Source organism: Suillus fuscotomentosus (genome assembly GCF_016647785.1).
Source record: "Suillus fuscotomentosus strain FC203 chromosome Unknown F5891scaffold_17, whole genome shotgun sequence".
NCBI lineage: Eukaryota > Fungi > Basidiomycota > Agaricomycetes > Boletales > Suillaceae > Suillus > Suillus fuscotomentosus.
In genome coordinates, this window is record NW_024539529.1 from 213,583 (window position 1) to 233,226 (window position 19,644).

General features: G+C 47.2%; 5 protein-coding genes across 5 annotated transcripts; 1 reads left to right on the forward strand and 4 right to left on the reverse strand.

Annotated features, from left to right (window-relative positions):
* Positions 1-951: 951 nt before the first annotated feature.
* Positions 952-4,991, forward strand: F5891DRAFT_160939 (putative aminoadipate reductase). The gene is made up of 13 exons (XM_041370723.1): positions 952-1,318; positions 1,370-1,730; positions 1,786-2,093; positions 2,149-2,367; positions 2,417-2,523; positions 2,573-2,788; positions 2,843-3,004; positions 3,057-3,221; positions 3,277-3,820; positions 3,867-4,145; positions 4,202-4,351; positions 4,401-4,658; positions 4,714-4,991. The coding sequence occupies exons 1-13, from the start codon at positions 1,010-1,012 to the stop codon at positions 4,930-4,932; spliced, it is 3,297 nt and encodes a 1,098-aa protein (XP_041227935.1). The 5' UTR covers positions 952-1,009; the 3' UTR covers positions 4,933-4,991.
* Positions 4,992-9,373: 4,382 nt separating this feature from the next.
* F5891DRAFT_1106916 (3-beta hydroxysteroid dehydrogenase/isomerase family-domain-containing protein) lies at positions 9,374-11,267 on the reverse strand. Its single transcript, XM_041363664.1, has 2 exons — positions 10,978-11,267; positions 9,374-10,920 (listed from the first exon to the last, which is right to left on the reverse strand). The coding sequence occupies exons 1-2, from the start codon at positions 11,203-11,205 to the stop codon at positions 9,583-9,585; spliced, it is 1,566 nt and encodes a 521-aa protein (XP_041227936.1). The 5' UTR covers positions 11,206-11,267; the 3' UTR covers positions 9,374-9,582.
* A 123-nt stretch (positions 11,268-11,390) lies between these two features.
* On the reverse strand, positions 11,391-13,442 carry F5891DRAFT_161134 (chaperonin 10-like protein). Its single transcript, XM_041370724.1, has 10 exons — positions 13,079-13,442; positions 12,962-13,028; positions 12,898-12,909; positions 12,794-12,849; positions 12,635-12,736; positions 12,481-12,584; positions 12,089-12,425; positions 11,893-12,036; positions 11,760-11,843; positions 11,391-11,708 (listed from the first exon to the last, which is right to left on the reverse strand). The coding sequence occupies exons 1-10, from the start codon at positions 13,109-13,111 to the stop codon at positions 11,619-11,621; spliced, it is 1,029 nt and encodes a 342-aa protein (XP_041227937.1). The 5' UTR covers positions 13,112-13,442; the 3' UTR covers positions 11,391-11,618.
* Positions 13,443-13,928: 486 nt separating this feature from the next.
* F5891DRAFT_949068 (uncharacterized protein) lies at positions 13,929-15,341 on the reverse strand (the record flags this gene model as incomplete). Its single annotated transcript, XM_041374845.1, has 7 exons — positions 13,929-14,070; positions 14,119-14,146; positions 14,196-14,317; positions 14,366-14,697; positions 14,747-14,828; positions 14,881-15,001; positions 15,059-15,341. 7 exons carry the CDS (start codon positions 15,339-15,341, stop codon positions 13,929-13,931), a joined length of 1,110 nt encoding a protein of 369 aa, XP_041227938.1.
* Positions 15,342-16,053: 712 nt separating this feature from the next.
* F5891DRAFT_1023722 (acetyl-CoA synthetase-like protein) lies at positions 16,054-19,094 on the reverse strand. Its single transcript, XM_041361298.1, has 13 exons — positions 18,852-19,094; positions 18,565-18,786; positions 18,417-18,522; positions 18,030-18,367; positions 17,944-17,974; positions 17,818-17,893; positions 17,473-17,675; positions 17,319-17,407; positions 17,036-17,203; positions 16,859-16,985; positions 16,729-16,752; positions 16,488-16,673; positions 16,054-16,441 (listed from the first exon to the last, which is right to left on the reverse strand). The coding sequence occupies exons 1-13, from the start codon at positions 18,947-18,949 to the stop codon at positions 16,292-16,294; spliced, it is 1,818 nt and encodes a 605-aa protein (XP_041227939.1). The 5' UTR covers positions 18,950-19,094; the 3' UTR covers positions 16,054-16,291.
* Positions 19,095-19,644: the final 550 nt, after the last annotated feature.

Here is a 19,644-nt window from a genome sequence, read left to right on the forward strand (position 1 = left end):
TATCAGGGTCTTGCCGAGTCGCCATCATGTTCGATAAGTCTAACGCGACGATCTAGTACACACCTCAATACGGATGATTTCGGACTGGTTAGTAATTTCACCGATTCCTTATTTAGCCTTATTTTAGAGCTCAATCGCCCTTGATTTAACAAGGTTTTCGAGCCGACTTACAGTTTCGATAGACTGATCCGATCTGATTTTGTTCCCTTCACCATTTTTGTTTACTTGTGAATCTGGATGGGTAGTGATGAATAATAGAAGGACGGACTCGATCTGACGCCAGGTGAGTCTGCAGTATCTACCAATGGACGCAGGTCGGAGCTACACTCCAATTGGGAGCTTGTGCTCGATATTGACTACATATCAGCTCAAAGGGGGACAAACAGAATAATGTCATACCGAGTAAACATACACAAATACGTTGTGTCCAAATCAAGAAGTCTCACCCATTCACCGAGACTTGTTTCCGAGCCGAACGCGAAAAGGGATTTGGGCGTCTCCGTGCAGAGAAGATGGTGAAATGTGAATGTGCTACTAGTACGCGCTTGGTTTTTTCACTTTCAGTTGTAATAATCTTCATCTTTAGGTGATATCCCAATATTTATAGTCAAATATCGAGCACAAGGCTTCCAATTGAAGTGTAGCTCCGGCTTCATTGGTACAGACTCACTGCATGAAAGTCCGTCCTTCCATTATTTATCACTACATGTCATCCACGAGGCATTTTGGCAGATATGGACTTTATCTCTACGTGTGGGTTATCTCCACAGTAGACTATCTCATGCCCGATCGCAATCCGACATCAACTACGCCGCCGCTCATGTGGACCCGTCTGTAGATCCAGATAGGAATATATAGGCAGTCACGTTTGCTCTCCCTGTAAGTTCAAATAAATATCATTTTTTTCGCCGAATCTTCTTCGCGAGATGCCGCTTGAAAATGACTACTTAATCGTGTACTTCATATCTCGTATCAACAGTCAGCCCAAGCGTCTACAATCATCTAAATCATGGTCGCTTCATATCATCGAGGTCATGTCAATTACCCTCCCCTCGATGGATCTCTGTCCCTCCCTCAATTGGTTGAATTCAATGCGCAACATAACTCGGACGTCACTTTCTTTGTCTACAACAAACCCGACAACAATGACCTGGTCTCTATCTCTCATTCAGACTTCTATCGAGCTACTCATCGGGCCGCCCAAGCAATTAGACCAGCCTCTGCAGGCGCAGACAAAGAAGTGGTCGCCCTCATCGGGAACTCCGACACCCTTCTGTACCAGACAGTATTCATGGGTATAATCTTCGCTGGGCTAGTTGTGTGTACACAGATTTTCTGAATGATTGGGTTCCTCCTTACTGTTTTCAAGCCGTTCCCTATGTCCCCTCGTAATTCAGCGGCGGCAGTCACGAGCATGATGCAGAAAACAAAATGCCGTCGTTTGATCACTACTCGGCACTCTCTCGCTTCCCTAATCGACGGAGTCGAAGCGGGTCTTGTGTCTGCCACTCAAACGAGCCAGCTGCAGATTGACAAGATTCCGGCGCTGAAACACCTGTACCCATCACTCGTTAGTGGTACTCCCAACGAGGCTATTGTCCCGTACCCTTCCCTAGGTCCGCCGTCGTCTGAGAACGATGTATTATTCTACCTGCACTCCTCTGGTAGCACCGGCTTCCCAAAACCCATTTCAATAAGTAACTTGACTGCCATCCACTGGTGCCTAATGCGTGAGTCAGTAAAATAATTCGCACAGTGAATAATGCTAAGATAGAGTACGGTTAGCACCTATCTTCGACCTCACTAACCATCCCACTCCTATCCGCCTCGGTGCTGCGTCCTTGCCATCATTTCATACCTATGGTATATATTTTCAGCTGCTCGCCCCTATCGCCGCTTTGAGCAGTGTGTCTATTTACCCGCCTACATCCTTCCTTGATCCCTTGGCGACTCCTGTAGTACCCAACTCGCAAAACATCCTGGACTCTGTACTCAAGACGAAATCGAACATTTTGCCAGTCGTGCCTGCCTTTCTGGAACAGTGGGCGTTTTCGCCGAGTGCCGTCGATGTTCTGAAGACCCTCGAATATGTTGTAAGTTTGTTATCGATGCTGTCATAATGAATGACTTGCGTTGCTACCAATGCAGATCTATGGTGGCGGTCCTCTCGCACCTAAGATAGGAAATTCTCTGGTGAATGCAGGGGTCAAGCTTTCTTGTGGATACGGCGCCACAGAATTTGGTGTCAACACTTGTACTATGCGAAATTCGGTCGATCAAAAGTTTTGGGACTGGGTACGATTCGGACTAAATTCCAAGATCAGATGGGCTCCACAGGACGATGGTACATATGAATGTCAAGTTTTGGTGCGTCTACGAGTTGATCTTTGAACACGCGTCAAACGCTTTTTTGCAGACGACCCCGACGCATCAAGTGTCAGTAGAGAATCTGCCGGACGTCAAGGGTTATGCTACTTCAGATATATTCATCAAGCACCCGACCATTGAGGGTCTGTGGAAGATGTACGACTGAAATTTGCGTTATTCATGTTCTCTGACATTTTCCTTGCAGCATCGGAAGGATTGATGACGTTTTGATACTCTCGTCCGGGGAGAAGACAGTACCAGCTCCCATGGAAAGCGTCATCTACGCCAACCCCTACGTAGCCGGCGCCGTCGTCTTTGGCCGTGGACGCAATCAAGTTGGGATCCTCGTAGAGCCACGAGCAGGGTGTGAAATTGACGTTGATGACGAAAAACAACTTGCTGAGTTTAGGAACCGAGTGTGGTAAGTCCCCTAAAATATCGCATGCTGATGTTGAGTCTGAAGATGTTTTTGGAGGCCGAACATAGAGGAAGCGAATAAGGAGGCTCCTGCCTTCAGCAGGATCTTCAAAGAAATGATTCTTGTGACACACAGCGAGAAGCCTATGCTTCGAGCTGGAAAAGGGACCGTCATCAAGAAAGCAACTGTCAAGTTGTATGAGGAGGAGATCAATGCCCTGTGAGCATAGTACCCATTAGTCACTCTGTCAACTAGAATTCACGGGCGACAGATATGAAAAGGTGGAGGGCAGCACTAGAGCAGGTATCGATGTACCTTTGCCTACAAGCTGGACTGCGGAAGATGTTGAAGGATGGCTCAAGGTCCACGCTGCTGCTGTGAACGCCGACAAGGAAGTTGATCCTGATGCGGACCTTTTTACTCAGGGCTTTGACAGGTGGGTCGAGACTGACAAAGGCTAGTGCTCTCAAAGGCTTACTCCGTACATCTAGTATCTCTGCGACATTTCTCAAAAACCGCATTATCGGCTCTCTCAGCTCATCTTCAGATCGTGACCTTCAGGCGTCAGCATTACGGATTGACCAGAACGTCATATTTTCAAGTCCTTCGATTCCCCGGCTTGCGAAGAGCGTCATTAATGCAGTATTGCAGCGGAATGATACAACTACCGTCGATGCCAAGGCCGATATTGAGAACATGATCGAGAGGTATTCAGTCGGATTAGGGAACTCTGTCACAGAGGTCGACACCACCCTGGTTCATGGGTGCAGCCAAAGCGATCGTGTGGTTGCCCTGACCGGGTCTACGGGTGGCCTTGGCTCATACTTGCTTGCAGATCTACTCCAGCGTGAGGACGTGTCTGTGGTATATGCCTTCAATCGCCCGTCAAAGGGTGCATCCATACAACAACGACAGGAAAACTCGTTCAAAGATCGCGGTTTAGATACCACCGTGCTTCAATCCGACAAACTAGTACATGTGGAAACTGATACATCCGATGACCACCTAGGTCTGGATAAAGAGTTATACCAAAAAGTTCGTGTCTTTTCCAGTGTCATTGAATTGACTAAAGATAGCGTAGATTTGCACGTCTGTTACTGTCATCATTCACAATGCTTGGCGACTCGACTTTAACCTGGCGCTCTCGTCATTCGACACTCATGTGCGGGGAATGCGGAATCTTATAGATTTGGCACTATCTTCTCCGCGTCAACCAAAGCCGTGTTTCATGTTCGCATCTTCCATCGCATCTGCTCAAAGTTGGGATAAAAGGAAAGGACCATTCCCTGAAGAAGTAGAATACGACCCAGGGGTCGCAGTAGGTCTTGGCTACGGCGCGAGCAAATATGTTTCGGAAAGGGTAAGTCCCAAGCTACTTCGGGGGGCATGGATTCTACGAATACTGTTTCCATCAAGGTTCTCGTCAACAGCAAGTTACCAGCATCATCATTCAGAATTGGACAAATATCAGGAGGACCCCCGCGAGGAGCTTGGTCTACGACAAACTGGTTACCAATCATCGTCAAATCAAGTATCAGTCTAGGCGCACTTCCGGAAGCTAAAGGAGTAAGTCCATCACCATCGAAGGTATCTATTCGTGACACGCGTGTTTTAGTTCGTGTCTTGGATCCCTCCCCACGCCGTATCAAATGCTGTTCTTGATGTAGCTTTCGCGGAAGAAGAACCTCCCATCGCGGTGAATCTGGTGCATCCGAGACCGACCGCATGGAAGACGTTGATGCAGCCCATTGCGGACGCCCTGGTTGAGCGTAAAGTAACAAGCTACCCGCTACCTCTCGTGCCATTCTCAGAGTGGCTCGAAAAGCTCGAATCGAGTGCCAAGGACTTGAGCGAAGAGACCATGGAACGCATCGTACGTGCATCTCGATAGCTGGTCAGAACGTTCCCAATCTATTCTTCGATTACAGCCCGCTGTCAAGCTTCTCAACTTCATGCGTTCCATGAATCAATCAGACACCGCGATTAGGGCGTCCGGAGAGATGGGCTCCGAAGCGGGTGGCATGACTTTATTCACCACTGCCGTAGCCGAACGCGTCAGTCCAACGATGAAGGAACTGAAGTCGCTGTCTTCGGCAGATGCGGCACAGTGGGTGGATTATTGGGAGACAATGGGGATGTTTCAATGAACATAAGAGTAAGAGTCGAGGTTTTGGCACGAGGTATGAGGTGATTATACTAGAAAATGATATCTCAGTCTATTGAACTCTGTTATTAACCCTACTCCATCACGATTCATTTCATGACAGTTCGAGGCCATGCAGCTAGAATGGTACGTCGAAACATGATCATCAACCTAAAACTAAGATACATACGCAAACCTGAAGATATATTTTAGAAAAAACAAGGCAATGAATCATAATGGCATACACGTACTAATTTTCAACCTGCAACTCTACGAGACAGAGGTTAGCAGGAAATCGATGGGAGATGACACTGCGCGGAGGACTACGGACACAAATATTACAAAGCGAGGGCAGGCCGTCGAGCAAGTGTAGCGAGCGAGCGAGGTGATAACCCAATAGAATGAACAGGTATGAATAATGCAGCAAGCGAATGACATGAGGGCATGATGCACCAGGGGCAGGTGGAACGAGAGCATGAAGCTGGAAAGTGAAACGAGCAGAACAAGACACAGCCTTGATAACGGCGATGTGGTACGCGCTCGTTCTCGCTTGCTTTTTCAATTTTGTTTGGTGTTTTTGGCAACGTCCCTCCCTCAATCCAGTTCGACAGTGAGACTATACCAGAAGAGGATCGTTCAACAACGAGTCCAAACTTTGATGGGCCTAGCAGGATTGTGCTAGTTCTTGTGATTACATTGGCCTTGTCAGCTGGTTGAATATAGATCACACCATACCTTGTAGAGGCAGGGTTCATATCTGGAAAAATGCCTGTGGATGGTACAGATTACATGTACGTAGTGATGAATGATGGAACGACGGACTCGATCTGACGCCAGTAGACGGGGAATTCATGCAGTGAGTCTGCAATATCTACCAATGGGCGCAGGCCGGAGCTGCTACGCTCCAATTGGGAGCCTTGTGCTCGATATTGGCTACATATTGAGATATCAAACGAAGACAATCAGCTCAAAGGGGGACAAACAGAACACATACAGTAAGCTGTTGCCCAACGAGGCTTGGTGTACGCAGCAACATGGCGTCGATCAGAGATAAAAATGTCTACACTATTACGATTTTCATTGATGCACGACCGGCAATCCACCAAATGCTACTATGTGTACATTCGCTAAACAATATGTGTTATGATATTGAAACCATAAGCCTTGAAAACGGGGTGAAATGACAACTGCAGTTCACTTGTCGGCAGAAGACAAATCATCATTTGCATCAAATGCGAAGAAGTCATCGTCAAGTTGGCAAACTTCAGTTTCCGCGGACACCTGACGGTTCGTCGTGTTAAAATATACATAGTAACCGAGAACCGGGAGAAGACTCACATCCAGGAAAGTCGGATATGGATCTTTGGTGTCCTTCTTCTTTGTGATACGCTGAAGGGGAGTTGTGAGTTGCCACGACAAGGACAGTAGAAATAAATAACCCACCTGAAGCAATGAGCGCACGATAGAGCGACGGGGGTTTTAGATGAAGAAGCGTTGGACTAAAACATGCGTAAGGGAGAAGTCATATAAGGCCAGGAGAGGAAGAACATACCTGCATATTTTCTATGATTATAAGGGTTTGACTCTTCGATACGTCGAAATAGAAAGACAGATGATGAGAATAAACTGTGGGGAAAACATGGTGGCTTATATATGAGACGGTAAGGTCCAAGCATGTTGTGGAAAGTAAAAGCGTGAAGGTCTAAGTGCGTGGGGAAGTGTGGAAGAATGGTAGCTAAACAAGAGTGACCTCGACAAGTCCAATCATAAGTCCGAATGAAGAAGACAGCAGGACAATGAAATCAAAATCTGGGTGCGTGCTACGATGACGCTTACGACAAGTGGACTTCTTTGGTAAAATGCGGATTCTTGAGACATCGCCCAGAAGGCCTAGAATGAATGCCCACGTATAGCTCTGATCGATTGTAGTATCTCGAAGGTGGGCCAACGTACACATTCGTTGCATGAACAGTGGGTGCTTCGTTTATAGGTAGGTTGGCTCATCCAGAATGGCATATGGGATGGTTTGATGAGGAATGATTGTCGACAATCCACTCAAGAGAAGTCTGGAAGTGAGTCCAAAGGAACCTCACATCTGGTATGGTAGACGTCAATGCTAGTACGACTCGCTGACGGCACGGGCAACGATCGCAGTGGGGGGTGGCTTATGCCAGTCTGGCTTCTGCTTGGACCATCATATTGCGAGCACTATGCGGCCCCTGCGAGTGCCGTCCCCTGTTGATGTTTCTGATGCGTTGTAAGGTCCGAACATGAGAGCGGGTGGAGGAAGGTGGAAAGCTTCGCCGGTTAGTACGGCCGCTGCAGCGCTGAGCGGCTGAGGGTTGACTAAGACTTACATAATTTCGAACAATCACTTCAAGCAACTGCTACTAGACTACTGTGAAGCTTACGACTTGCAATATAATTATCCCTATATCTATGGATCCCGCCGTATTCATGACTTCGTACCCTGGACCGTATTCAAATCATTGGGACCATGACCGTCCATCCTTTACTTCAAGTTCAGCTTGCTCAAACCCGATCGCATCCAAGTGCAATCATTGGGATTGCAGAAGCTCAAGAGTCAAGACCAGCCAGTCGCTTATACTACAGAGGGCTAGGCAGAGGTGCAGAAGGAATCACATGAGCAAAATTCGAGACAAATTTCCAGGAGTCGACTGTCGGGGACTTGCAGTCAGGCGTGAGTTCGCGTCGTTACGTCAATTTAAGTACGTACTAACTTCGTACTACTGGTAAGACAGCTTGCGATCATTGCTTTGATTGCTTAATTTTGCATTGCATTTGAGCCATCGAGGTACTGAGGTACATGAGCTTACAAGTTAACTTCACTCCTAGCTCACCCCCACGCTCAAGGCTCGATCTCCGTATCCTGATGCGGTTGTCTCTGGCCGGTGTACTTTTATTTTATCAGGTTTGGAGCAGAAGTTCACCAGTCTTGTTGAGTTATCTGGGTCCAATGGTGCCTTGTAGCATTGACAACCATGAGTTACCTAAGTTATTGTAGGTGTTTATCTTGTCGAGCGGAGCAGAACCAGATGCCTTTTCTTAGTTACCTCTCTTGCTGTGCCCTGTGGGGTCGTATCATATGATGATATGTGTTGACAATCCTGGGATTGACAGAGACAAATGTAGTCCGCTTATCGTCTTTACTCCGACACACGGCGCTAATGATTAACAATATAAAATGGCCCCTCTTTGGCTGGCTTTTTCTCCAGCAATCCGCTCTATCATCAGCTGCCTCACATATCAGGTGAGCTGTCTGACTCAGTTCTAAGCCCCCTTGATCATGACGCGACTGACACCGTCTTGCAGCTTAACCGCACTTATCACCACCATCATGTTCAACAACAACACCGAGCAATGCAACTGCACCTCCACGTGAGTTTTGTCCTGTGACAAGACTTCAATAAACAGATTCTGACTGTCTGTCAACAGCTGCAACTGCCAGGTTGGTAGCTGCAACTGCAAGAACTAAATATCACGCGCAAGTGCACCTGCCTTGCCGTGTGTGTAAACATAAACATATCAGCCGTTTGACGTGACTTGTACTGTTGTATTGAAATGCCAGAGTTGTTCTAGTGAAACGACGTCTCTTGATCAAGCCGACAGTAAAAACTGCAACATCCTCCAGAATTCTGAATCGCTTTTGAACGTTGAAGTTCAAATTTTTAAGTCAAACTTTAGGTGTGAACACACGCTATGACAGTATGGCTAGGTACTATCAATACGGCGTCACAAAGGATGATCGATGGCCTAATACTGCACTCGTCCTGACGCCTAGACTCGTAACCTGACCATGCATAAACTTGAGATGATGAGGTTCCATCCGCAGTAGTATGCGCGGCTGGTCGCGAGTCTAGCTGCCAGTAGCTGGCGCAAGGTTCAATTGGCTGCCTTCTTCTTTGAGGCTATATGCACCCAGCCCTCTATGATCATGAATGACGCATTAGAATTGGACAGCATCGACCGATGGCAACATAAGAACTTCCGACAACATATCTTGGATCATGTCTTCTGCTTTGACGCGGTGCTTATTAATTGAGATTTCGAGCTTGAATAACAATAGGACTGTTCCACTGAAGAGCCTTGTACATCATTATCATTGTCTGAACGCCTGTAACAACATCAATCGATCATAAACCATACAGACTGAATTAAACGATCTGACCGAAGCAACAGTCGTGTGCAGGTAAACGAATCTCTCGATGATTCTCTGCTATATCGCGGCGGTATGCCACCCAGTTACAACCAAGAACCATATCACTCACAGCGGTGTCAACCACAACGAAAGCAGCGGATAAATTCTTAGTGCCATCCGAGATGGTAATGAAGGCTCGGAACGGCTTGTGGTGTATAAGACTTCATCGACGAAAAAATAGACTAAGGATTGGGAAGGAATAAAAGAAGAAGCGCAGATATTGTGTGAAGCGACGACACCTTCGAATAAAACATAATATAAGCCCCTGTTTTCGTCTGACAATTACAATGGTCAAGGACAATTCTCGAATTCCGATTGAGTAGAGATGCCGTATCATCAATAATTCCTATTGCTCAGCACAACAATCTCCTACCCATGATCCAATAACCCTGAAATTGCTAGTCATGCCTGTATCAGTAAGCCTATCAGTAAACATCACCCCAGCACATCAACAGCCTCTACATGCAACCGATCACTAATCCTCTTCTCCATCTTGTTCATCTGAGTCATTTCCTTCCGAGCCTTGAAAAGTCCGAAAAAATCTAAGCTAATACCACCGGAGTTTGATATTCCTTCCCCATTTTCACCAGCTTTGAAGTGTTCCTCCGCTGTCCTGCAAAGCCCCTCCAGAGTCGTGAACGGACCGTGATAACCCAAACCACCTTTTTCAGGCGGCAATCGAGCTCTGGAATCGTCAAAAATGAGGTGCACAGATACGAGCGCGAACAAAGATGGTTGCAGATTGATGGTGTCTCCAACTATGTTGGGTATAAAATGTGCAAGCGCACGTCGCATAGGCAACGAAGACATTGTCAAGAACGTGCGTGAGAGGTAAAGAACCTCTATAATCTGCGATATGAAAAGCATACAGGTGGGTGACATCTCTGTGAACGTAGTTTCAGGAGCCAGTGTCGTCAATCCTACGTATATATCGCTATATGTGACTGGTGGACCAGTATCCGTGATGGTAAATGCCTGCCCACCGAGGTCAGGGTTGGATCCTCCTCTTGCAGTTTCGAGGAGACGTGCTTCATAGCAGAGGTGGGCCAGGGCGCAGTTTTCCACATACACAAAGGATTGCATGATGTTGGCAACCCAGGTGTAGTTGTACTTGCGTATTAGGTAGGCACCGCATATAAGATCTCCGCCGGGGCCAAACACGCCATTGCCAGGACGAATACATCCCGTCCGAAGTATCTTCTCGCCAGATCGAGATCCATCAGCAGCTCTCACCGCTCTCTGTCCGAGGATCTTAGACGCAGCGTAGTTGGAGAAGAAATGGTCATGGTATTTGGGAATGAGGTTATCGTCGTCATTGATTACTTGGACAAAGTGCTTTGGACGCTTCTCCCAAGGCCATAGCCAAAAGCGAGATCTGCGGACAGAGATAGATCCAGATGAGGTATACACCAAGACCGTGACACCTATGGATCGTGCTGCGTGAATCACATTTTGAGTCCCTTCATGGTTGACTTTGGAAGAACGCGGAAGTAGTGCAAGATGACGCTCATAAAAGCGCATATTGGCAGCGGTGTGAAAGACAGTGACCTCTGGCTCTGTATCTGAAAGGTCAGAATCTGGCCACGGAGCCTGGAACGCATCATCCACAGCTTTCGCGTTAGAAATGTCAACTTTGAAGAAAGCAACTTGCGCGGCCAAGCCGGTGCGCAGATCTGAACGAGTCGGTGTACGGATGTCGAGGATTCTGATTTTCTTTGGGTCTTCGCCACGTTGCAGAAGTTGGATAATGATCCAGCCGCCCAAAAAACCAGTCTATACCAAAAAAGTCAGCATCAAGATCAGAGCGCTAGATGCAATGGGGTTGCTTACACCAACTACGATATACCGACGTCCAGTCTTTGCTGGAAGTATGTCCTTCACAATTCTCGGGGAGCTGCTAAGCTTTTCAGCAGTTTCACGGACGACGTGTGGTGTGAACCGGTTGGGTGAGAATGCTAGGGCTTCTGACGGAAGTTGGGATAACCCTTGGTCATTGAAGCGAACATAAACATATATGAGCAGCACAATCCCTGCCAACACACTGAGCAGAGATAACATCGCTGGTGGAGGGATGAGTGTGGGGCTTGCTCGGAAATCGTGCCGTCGGATGCATGGAAAACTACAAGTAACGTATAATTTCAAGTTATGAGGTACCCGCCGTAACCTAAGACCCTGAACTAGCGAATCTCACACGCCTTAGGGGTATGGTGACAATGAAGATGAACATCCAACATCGTACAATCGACGAGTGGATACAACTTTTAAGTTAGAAAAACGTTCCTGATGCAGTTACTGCACATGTTGCTACAGAACCTTCACACTCCACCGGTGGCTCACACTGGAGGGGACAAACTTGATCTGATTTTGAAGTTGCACGAAGTCGGCGGTTTCTATTAATGCTATTCTTGTACTCCCAGATCCCTCCTTATCTCCCCAGCAATGGTGGGAAGGAGCCTGGACACAACTTGGCATTACGGTTTCAGTGCAATCTTCAAGGCAGTTCTGCTGTTCATTTTATCGAGTGCCTGCTGATATTCGCTGATCTTGAACACGTCAGTGACCTAGAAAATATTAATGTGGTCGGCCAAGTTTACAGTACGGTTCGCGCATACCATGCCCTTTACTTTCACTTTACCACTGTCAAGGTACGCTATGGCTCGAGGGAAACAATGAGTCTGAGCAAATGAGCCAATGATCTACTCGAGTTATAAGCAAAAAGTGAACGGTAAGTATTACTCCGCACACCTTGATTTCATCCCCAAATATCTTGGAAGGGGGCCAGTGGACACGAGCGCTATCAGAGTAGACGCCGTAGATCATGAGCGTACCACCCCGCCGGACGTAGTTGATGGAGTCATTCGCGACCGCCTCATTGCCAGTGGCCTCAACCTGTAATTCAAGTTCGACTTAGGTCTTCAGTCCTGTCCTGCAAATCACTTACGACCACATCAAATCCATACGGATGGTCCCTGCTTAGTTGTTCCCACTGAGGTGCAGGATTTTCTCTATCAAGCTCAACATACGCGTCACCAGCTCCTAGATCCTGTGCAATCTGAGTCTTAATGCCCTTGTTCGCAGCAATAACAACTTTTGCAGCGCCGTTCAGTTTGAGCAGTTGTGCGAGAATCAGCCCGGTAGGGCCAGCACCAATCACCAACGCATCGATGCCTACAGGTGCGTTGAGCTTATCCATCCCGTGAATCGCGCAAGCAGCAGGCTCGACAAGTGTTGCTTCTTCATCGGTGAGGTTCTCGATCTTGTAAGTCTTCTTAGCCTCGCTGCACAAATGAGCAAATGTATAAGATGTGCGAGTTTAGCGTTGGTGACACTCACAATACGACGTATTCAGCGAATCCTCCTGCCATCGTAACTCCTTTACCGTTGAAGTTCTCACATAGCAGAGACTGCCCCCGTCTACAATAGAAACATGACTCGCACTGTAAAGTTATCAAGTTATGCTCTCAATGTACTGGAGAGTTGGATTTACTGTGACCCCTGGGTCGGCAACGCACCGGTCACCTTCAACGAACCCCGTGACATTGCTGCCGACTTTGGCAACTGTCCCAATTACTTCGTGACCAGGGATCAGCTGTGATCGGCAGATCAGTCTCAAAATACGCTTAAATTTGCTGTTGCGAATACTCACAGGAAACTTCGCGATGAATTCTCCCTCGTGCACATGTCCGTCGGTTCCGCATATACCTGTGGTTGGTTAAATACATGCACAGAGTGTGTACGCGTGGAGCTTACCACAGCATGAGACTGAAACAATCAATATCAGAACCACTGCTAGAAAACTATCAGAAGTGCGCACCTTTTATCAAGAGCTCGTCATCATTTATCGTAGGAATTGGTACAGTTTGCATGCTGAATTGCCGCGGCTGATGTAAATGAAATGAGATCGAATGTATCATGATAACATGAAACTCACGGCCTCATAGCGGACAGCGTTCATGGTATCCATTATTTTTCCTAAGAGGTTTCGTCGATATCAACGATGAAAAGCTTTTGGTGGGGATGTTACTGTGGAAGAACAACCTGGGAGATATGGTTCGTGCCCTTCGTCTCAAAATTTTGTACTGTATAATATTACACAACTGTCACAACAGATCGGTCAGGCAGGAAGGTCACTTGAATGATTTTGTCCGTCCCGGGTTGTGATACAGCAGAATCGGCCCGCCCGGATGTGCATGGATGCGGGTATACCGTATAAACAGCTTGCTCGGCGAGATAAGCTTGAGAAATCAGTAGTACAACACCAGTCGAACGTTAGTCGATGTTGCACTAGCGAGGAAATCCATCAAACAAATAGACACTATCAGTCACGTAGTGCCTTGCGATCCACTGGCAGCCTGTGCAGGTTCCTGGTTCAACTTCAGGCTTATGCTGTCACATACCAAAAGCATTGTCAACTGCAGCAATGAAATGATAAGCAAAGCAGGTAGAGGTGGACATTCGAAGGACGGTAAAGCCATGCAGGCCCCGTATCAATCGTTCTAGAGGATGTTCTGCAGTAAGTCTCAGGCTATAAATTAACGGGAGAAATTTAACGCCGGTAAACGCCGCGCCGGTACGGTCAAGTATCATAGTGGGAACTCATTGTATGTGGTAGCATATCTTGTTCGACTACGATAGGGACAATGATTGAAACATTAATCCGTGGGTGATGAACATCATATTGGTCCGCGAAGTGTAAGTAAAAAATGTACTGAAAATGCCCAATAAAATGAGGTGATGAAATGTAAGAGACAAGCATATCCAGCCACAGCCACGAAGTGAACTCATACGGGAAGGACGGTTTTGAAGACGTAGTCCCAGATTTTGCTGGTAACACCGAAACCTAGCTCGAAGTTCTTGTAGTGGTGTGCAAGGTGGTATTTCTTCATATGGCGCAAGTATGCAGGTAGCTGGGTGTGGTGAAGTCTGAAAGTGGATCAGCATAGGCGTCAAATTAGAACTGACCAGACTCACGCGTAATGCATACAGTCGTAAAGGATGTCTGTAAAATATGATCAGAACAAGTTTCAAACTCGTGCACGCCTACTTACAAAATGTGAATGAACCGGAAATGATACCGTTAGCGACTGGAGTGGGGAACAGGATATACGCGAGGCGAGTGAATGGGGCCTGGAGGATCCCAAACAATATAGGCGGCATGACGAGCCTGAGTCTAAGAGCAAATTAGTAAATATGTTATACTCCCCCGCAGTTTACGCACCTATCCATAGGCATGTAATGATGGATACCGTGAAGCAAAAAGTGAAGTGTCAAAAACGCAGAGTGGTCTGGCAGGAACTCGTCGATATGGAACAGGAAACGATGCATCCCATATTCCAAAATTGTCCATATGAAATTCCCCAAGAAGAAGCATGGAAGCGTTTTAGCAAATGCATCTAAGGTCACGGTTGATGTGAGCGACAATGGGAGCAGGGGATTGGACAGGAAGGTGGGTATGGGACCATTGAACTGGAGCATGGATCGAAGGAACAAATTTGCGGTAATTGGTAGCCAAACCAGTGGTACCACATACCACACGGTCCGTGTGCACACCTGTAGAATCAGATAAGATGGAAACAAAGATTTCAGGCATGCTGCGCACCTCCAAGATATCATACGCAAAGAGACGAGCAGACTCTTGCAAATGCCGTGGTTGATGAACTTGCTGGAGATAATAGGATTTGCTATACTCAGGCAGTCAGAAAATGCGTCTTCTGTGAGGAGGTCCCAACATACCTAAAGTTGGCCTGCCACATTTGACTCAGTAAGGGCGTGCGCAAGTCTAAAAACTGTGTCTTCTCAAAATCTTCCGCAGAGTTGGTGTCCTCGGGGTGGAAGTCATCTGGAGCTTCCCAGTCTGCAGAAAAAAACCTCCATGAGTGTGTTTTCCGTTAAAGCGCAGCTAAGCACGTACCATCTCTGACAACTGTTGCTTCCGTCCCCAAACGTCCAATGACGTATTCCTCCAACATGTCATATGCAGAGTCAGAGTGATCATGAGAATCCCCATCCTTCATAATGTTTTCTACGTCCATTCCAGCATACGCAAGAATGAGGTCGTCTCCTCCTGGATGGTCGGGCACGAATCCAGTGACATCGTAAACCTTGCCACGACAGGTTATCCAACAGCTTTTGGCGGACTTGTGGTTTGCAACATCCTCTTCAGTGTAAATCCGGACGCGTTTTGTAACCGCCATTTTTGTTGTTGAAGTTGGGTGAATGACAAACTTTCGTTCGTGCACCCACTTTCGACCTTTTCATTTCCTGCGAAAGTTCTCACGATCTGGACGAGCATAAATTGCCCCTATTTGTGATGGTCCACTATTTCCTACGGCACTCAATTTTTAAAGTAATTGCTTGGTTACTTACTTCACTGAATATGTTTTGTATATTATAAGAGCACATTCCAAATGAATCAAAACAAAACTGTTGAGAAATGGTGGAAGTCGTGTCCTCAGCGTGACAGCAGTAAAAGTCACGGATCGGTGTCGCTTGCCGATGTCGGATATTAAATTTAACATCATTGCTGCGGTCTGGTGTGCCCATCTCAACTATGAATGCACTCGTCTATGTCGCAAATGGTACCTGCAAGAATATTTCAGTAGCTGCAAGGGCACACAAGGTATGATTATGTATTTTTCGAATTCCTGTAACACCAATTTTATTGTACAAGTCGCACAACGGGATAGGAACACTGTATATGATTTTTCCAAGTCCCAGGAGCTCTCTCCCCCCATCTGAAGATGAAACTGTCAATGATTGGCTAGCTCATGAATTCAGCTCTCGCGCATTGAAGGAGACATCAAAATGAAGGTATCCGACGGCTCCTTATCATTATGCAAGCGCAAGAATGTCACCGTCATCGTCGGCACTCTTTCGCTACCCAGAGATGGGGCAAATGATTGAACTGACAAAGAACATTTTGCAGGAAATCCTGACTGCCAAAACAGTGGGAAAACTGACATCTTACCACCTTTTGCCGCCAGTGAAATTACCTTCTAAAGGTAATCTAGGGTGCTCTGGAGTGCTCTAGGCTAGGTCTGGAATACTCTAGCCAGGTCCGCCGTTTGTGACATCAGCGAGACTCCGGAAGTATGTAGTAGACCAAGTATAACCGATAGCCCATGATGCATAATACATTGATGGATCATTTCCCTCCAACAGTCCCAATAGCATTCTGCGCAAACTCTGCACTCCACTTGCGAAGAACATGTTTCATAACCTTCCCACTGGCAGTCTTCGGAAGTTCTCCCGCTGCGCCATCTTCGCCGACAAACCATACCCACGCTGGAGCATTCTGGGAAAGCGTCAGTTTGGCCGAGAAACCTGCATCCGGAACTTGCCTGTGGATTCATATTCTCTGCGACGGTCCGACGGACGTCCTCTCTTGACATGTTGGTGCCTGGTTCTCTGACAATCCATGCCCCCACGACCTCTCCATACTTCGTATCACGCACGGACACAACTGCAGCTTCCCTGATGGAGGGATGTGCGGTCAGTGCGTTCTCAATTTGGACCGGAAATAGATTCTGTAAGCTGAGTTAGACCACCATGGTACTACGTACGTGAGATGGAATGCGTCACCTCCCCGCCACGGATAATAATGTCCTGTGAAGTAGTTTATTTCTCTGAATCACCGAGTCAAGACGTGCTAACCTTTATCCTGCCAACAACTGCGGGCCATCAAACAATTATTTAAGAAGGATGTAACAACAGACTTACTCTTCAGATATCCTTCCTCATCCATGATCCCTTCATCACCTGTATGCATCCATATTGTGGACGGGTCATTCGGATCTGCCCGCATGGCCTTCTGCGTTTGTTCTTCATCCTCCCAGTAGCTAGACTTATTCAGTGGACAAAAACAAACTAAAATCTGGACCAAGCGAACCCTTTCTGAACAAGATAACCAGCGATACACAGTTCACCTGGCTTTCCGACAGGGATAACATGTCCATCTTGGTCAATGATCGTGGCCTTCACGTGCGGTTGCACTCTACCGACCGTCTCAACACGCTTGATGATTGGATCCGCCGGTGTGGTTTGAAAAGACACGGGGCTGAAATAAGATTAAGCCATTATAGAACCTCATTGCCCTCCGAGGGAGTAAATTCACCTTGTTTCCGCTGTTAAAAGGTTAATTAACCGAATTACCAGTTTGCACAAATGGAAACTCACTCATTCCATATGCAATAGACAGATCCACGAGGTTCAATTTCTCGATGAGCTGTCGCATGAGATCGATAGGTATTGGGGAGCCTGCCTGCAACGCCAGTCCTACATGTCATGAGTGATGATGCTCAGTAAGGCTAGACTTGTTCCACTTACCGTAGGACAACTCAGATCTAACTTCTCTCCCGCGTCTTGCCTCTTCTGCACTTCCGCCAACACACCCAAGAAATGCGTGGGGACGCCATGCAGGGCCGTACATCTGTGCTGCGCGACGGAGTCCACGATAGCTTTAGGGTCATAGATTTCTGAAGGGTATACAACGCAAGACCCATAGGACCATGCAGCAAGGTTACCGATGACTAGGCGTGCATAAATTCAAGGTAAGAATGATTGCAAGAAAAACAGATAATTGTCACTCATCAAAGCAGTGGAACAGAGGAGGCACATTGCCTGGTGAGAAGCATCTATATCATACGACACGAGAATCAAAGATGAACGCACAAAGGACATCGTCTGGGCCCAATCGCATACAATCACCAATGGAGATGCCATTATTGAGTAGGTTCGTGTGAGTTAGCTGAGATGGTATTCAGGAGCGGCGCAAACATAGTAGAGGCAGTCATTTACCGAGACAGCCTTGGGAGCACCGGTGGTCCCACTATGTATCATTATTTACTATGAGTAAATGAAAGTTCATCTAGAAGAAAACTCACCTAGTAAACTGCAGGTTGATAACTTCGTCACTTCTTTGAGACTGGACCGACTCTTCGATATGACGCTGTTCCCACGTATCTTCCCTCCATATCAAGGTCTCTCTCCAATCAGTGATACTCTTCACATCGCACGTCTCCCGATGCCACTCTGCAGTGTCGTGGATATTACTGACCACGACTAGGTTCCTCAGCGAAGGAAGGCCGGGCTCTTGGATATTGCCGGGAGTTGAGTTGCACAACCCAGGAAAGGCATCAGAGAGCATGCGAATATAATTTGACGTTCTGATGCGAGGTACAGTAAAGAGATGGGTAACGCCGACAAGGTTGATTGTCTCCACCTGCAACACAATGGTTCAAGCAGTTGCAGGTAGCGTATAATCAACTTACAAGTTCATTCAACCTATAGGCAGGGTTCAGCGTTACGAGGATTGCACCTATGCTCGCGCACGCCCACTGAAGTGATTGCGTAAGAGCTTCATATAGGAACACACCACTGGATCAGCGGATATGACGTTTTAGAACCAAAGCACGATACCTATTGTTCCCCATGAGTACTGCAACGCGATCACCCTTCCTGACACCCATTGCAACCAAGCCTCGGGCCAGTGCTCGTATGTGCTTGTCAAACTCGTCAAAATCCCATGCTAGGTGATTAATCACATTGAGGTTCCGTGATGGTGGCCCACCATGGGCACGGGGACGTTCTTGCGTACAAATGAGGGCAGGACGGTGAGCATGTTTCCCGAGGATCTCTTCTCTAAAGAAATTTGTGAGTGTTCGAAGATCCAGGGGGGTTCGGTAGGTCCCTGGACAGAGGAAGACGTCAGAGAGCAGCATTGTCCGGTATTACGACGCGTCGACGCGCTTTTGGCAGTTTGCAACGCAGACTTGACACTTTGACGGAATCCTAGTGAGGCCATCTTGAAAAGAATTCACCATCCACGCTACAAGCGAACAGCTGACCTCGAGGCACATAAGTATTTTAAAGCTGCGCCGTTGAAGCGCCGGGTATTACAGAAACTTGAGCCTTCGCACGTATGTAAAATTGGCTCCGGCGGGAGTGTTTGTCCGAAACATTGACTCGCAAATGCTGAGCCAGCTTGGTGTCAAAATTGGTGGTCCAATGGATGAGGTTTGCAATTCAAAGAGGTTGTATTCGTTGAGTATCTACAGGTAGTAGAAGCGTCAGTAGTACTAAGTACTTATTCAAGCTTCGAGCAAGAAGCGACTACCAGATTAGGAACGATAAGCGGCGGTAAAGCGAGCACGTCCGTCGGTTGCCGGTGAAATCGTGCCTTGAAGTTTGGACTGCAAAGCCGAGCGGAGTTGGACTTAAAACCGTCAATTTTAGTAGGAGCGAAGCGGAGGATCCTACAGATGGCCCATGATCAATGCATTATCATGATGCATGATGTTTTCACATTGCCAGAACTTGGTGACCCCCGGGAAAGTACCGCTTTCTGGGAAGTTGACCCAAGCTTGGAAAGTCTCGCCGCCGAGCCTGGACCTGCGGACAACTTACCATGAATGACAACTAGGAATGGGCAGCTGAACTTGAGATCAGCTTCCACAGCGGAATTTCGAGCTGCAGAAGCAACAGGTGGTGTCGAAGTCA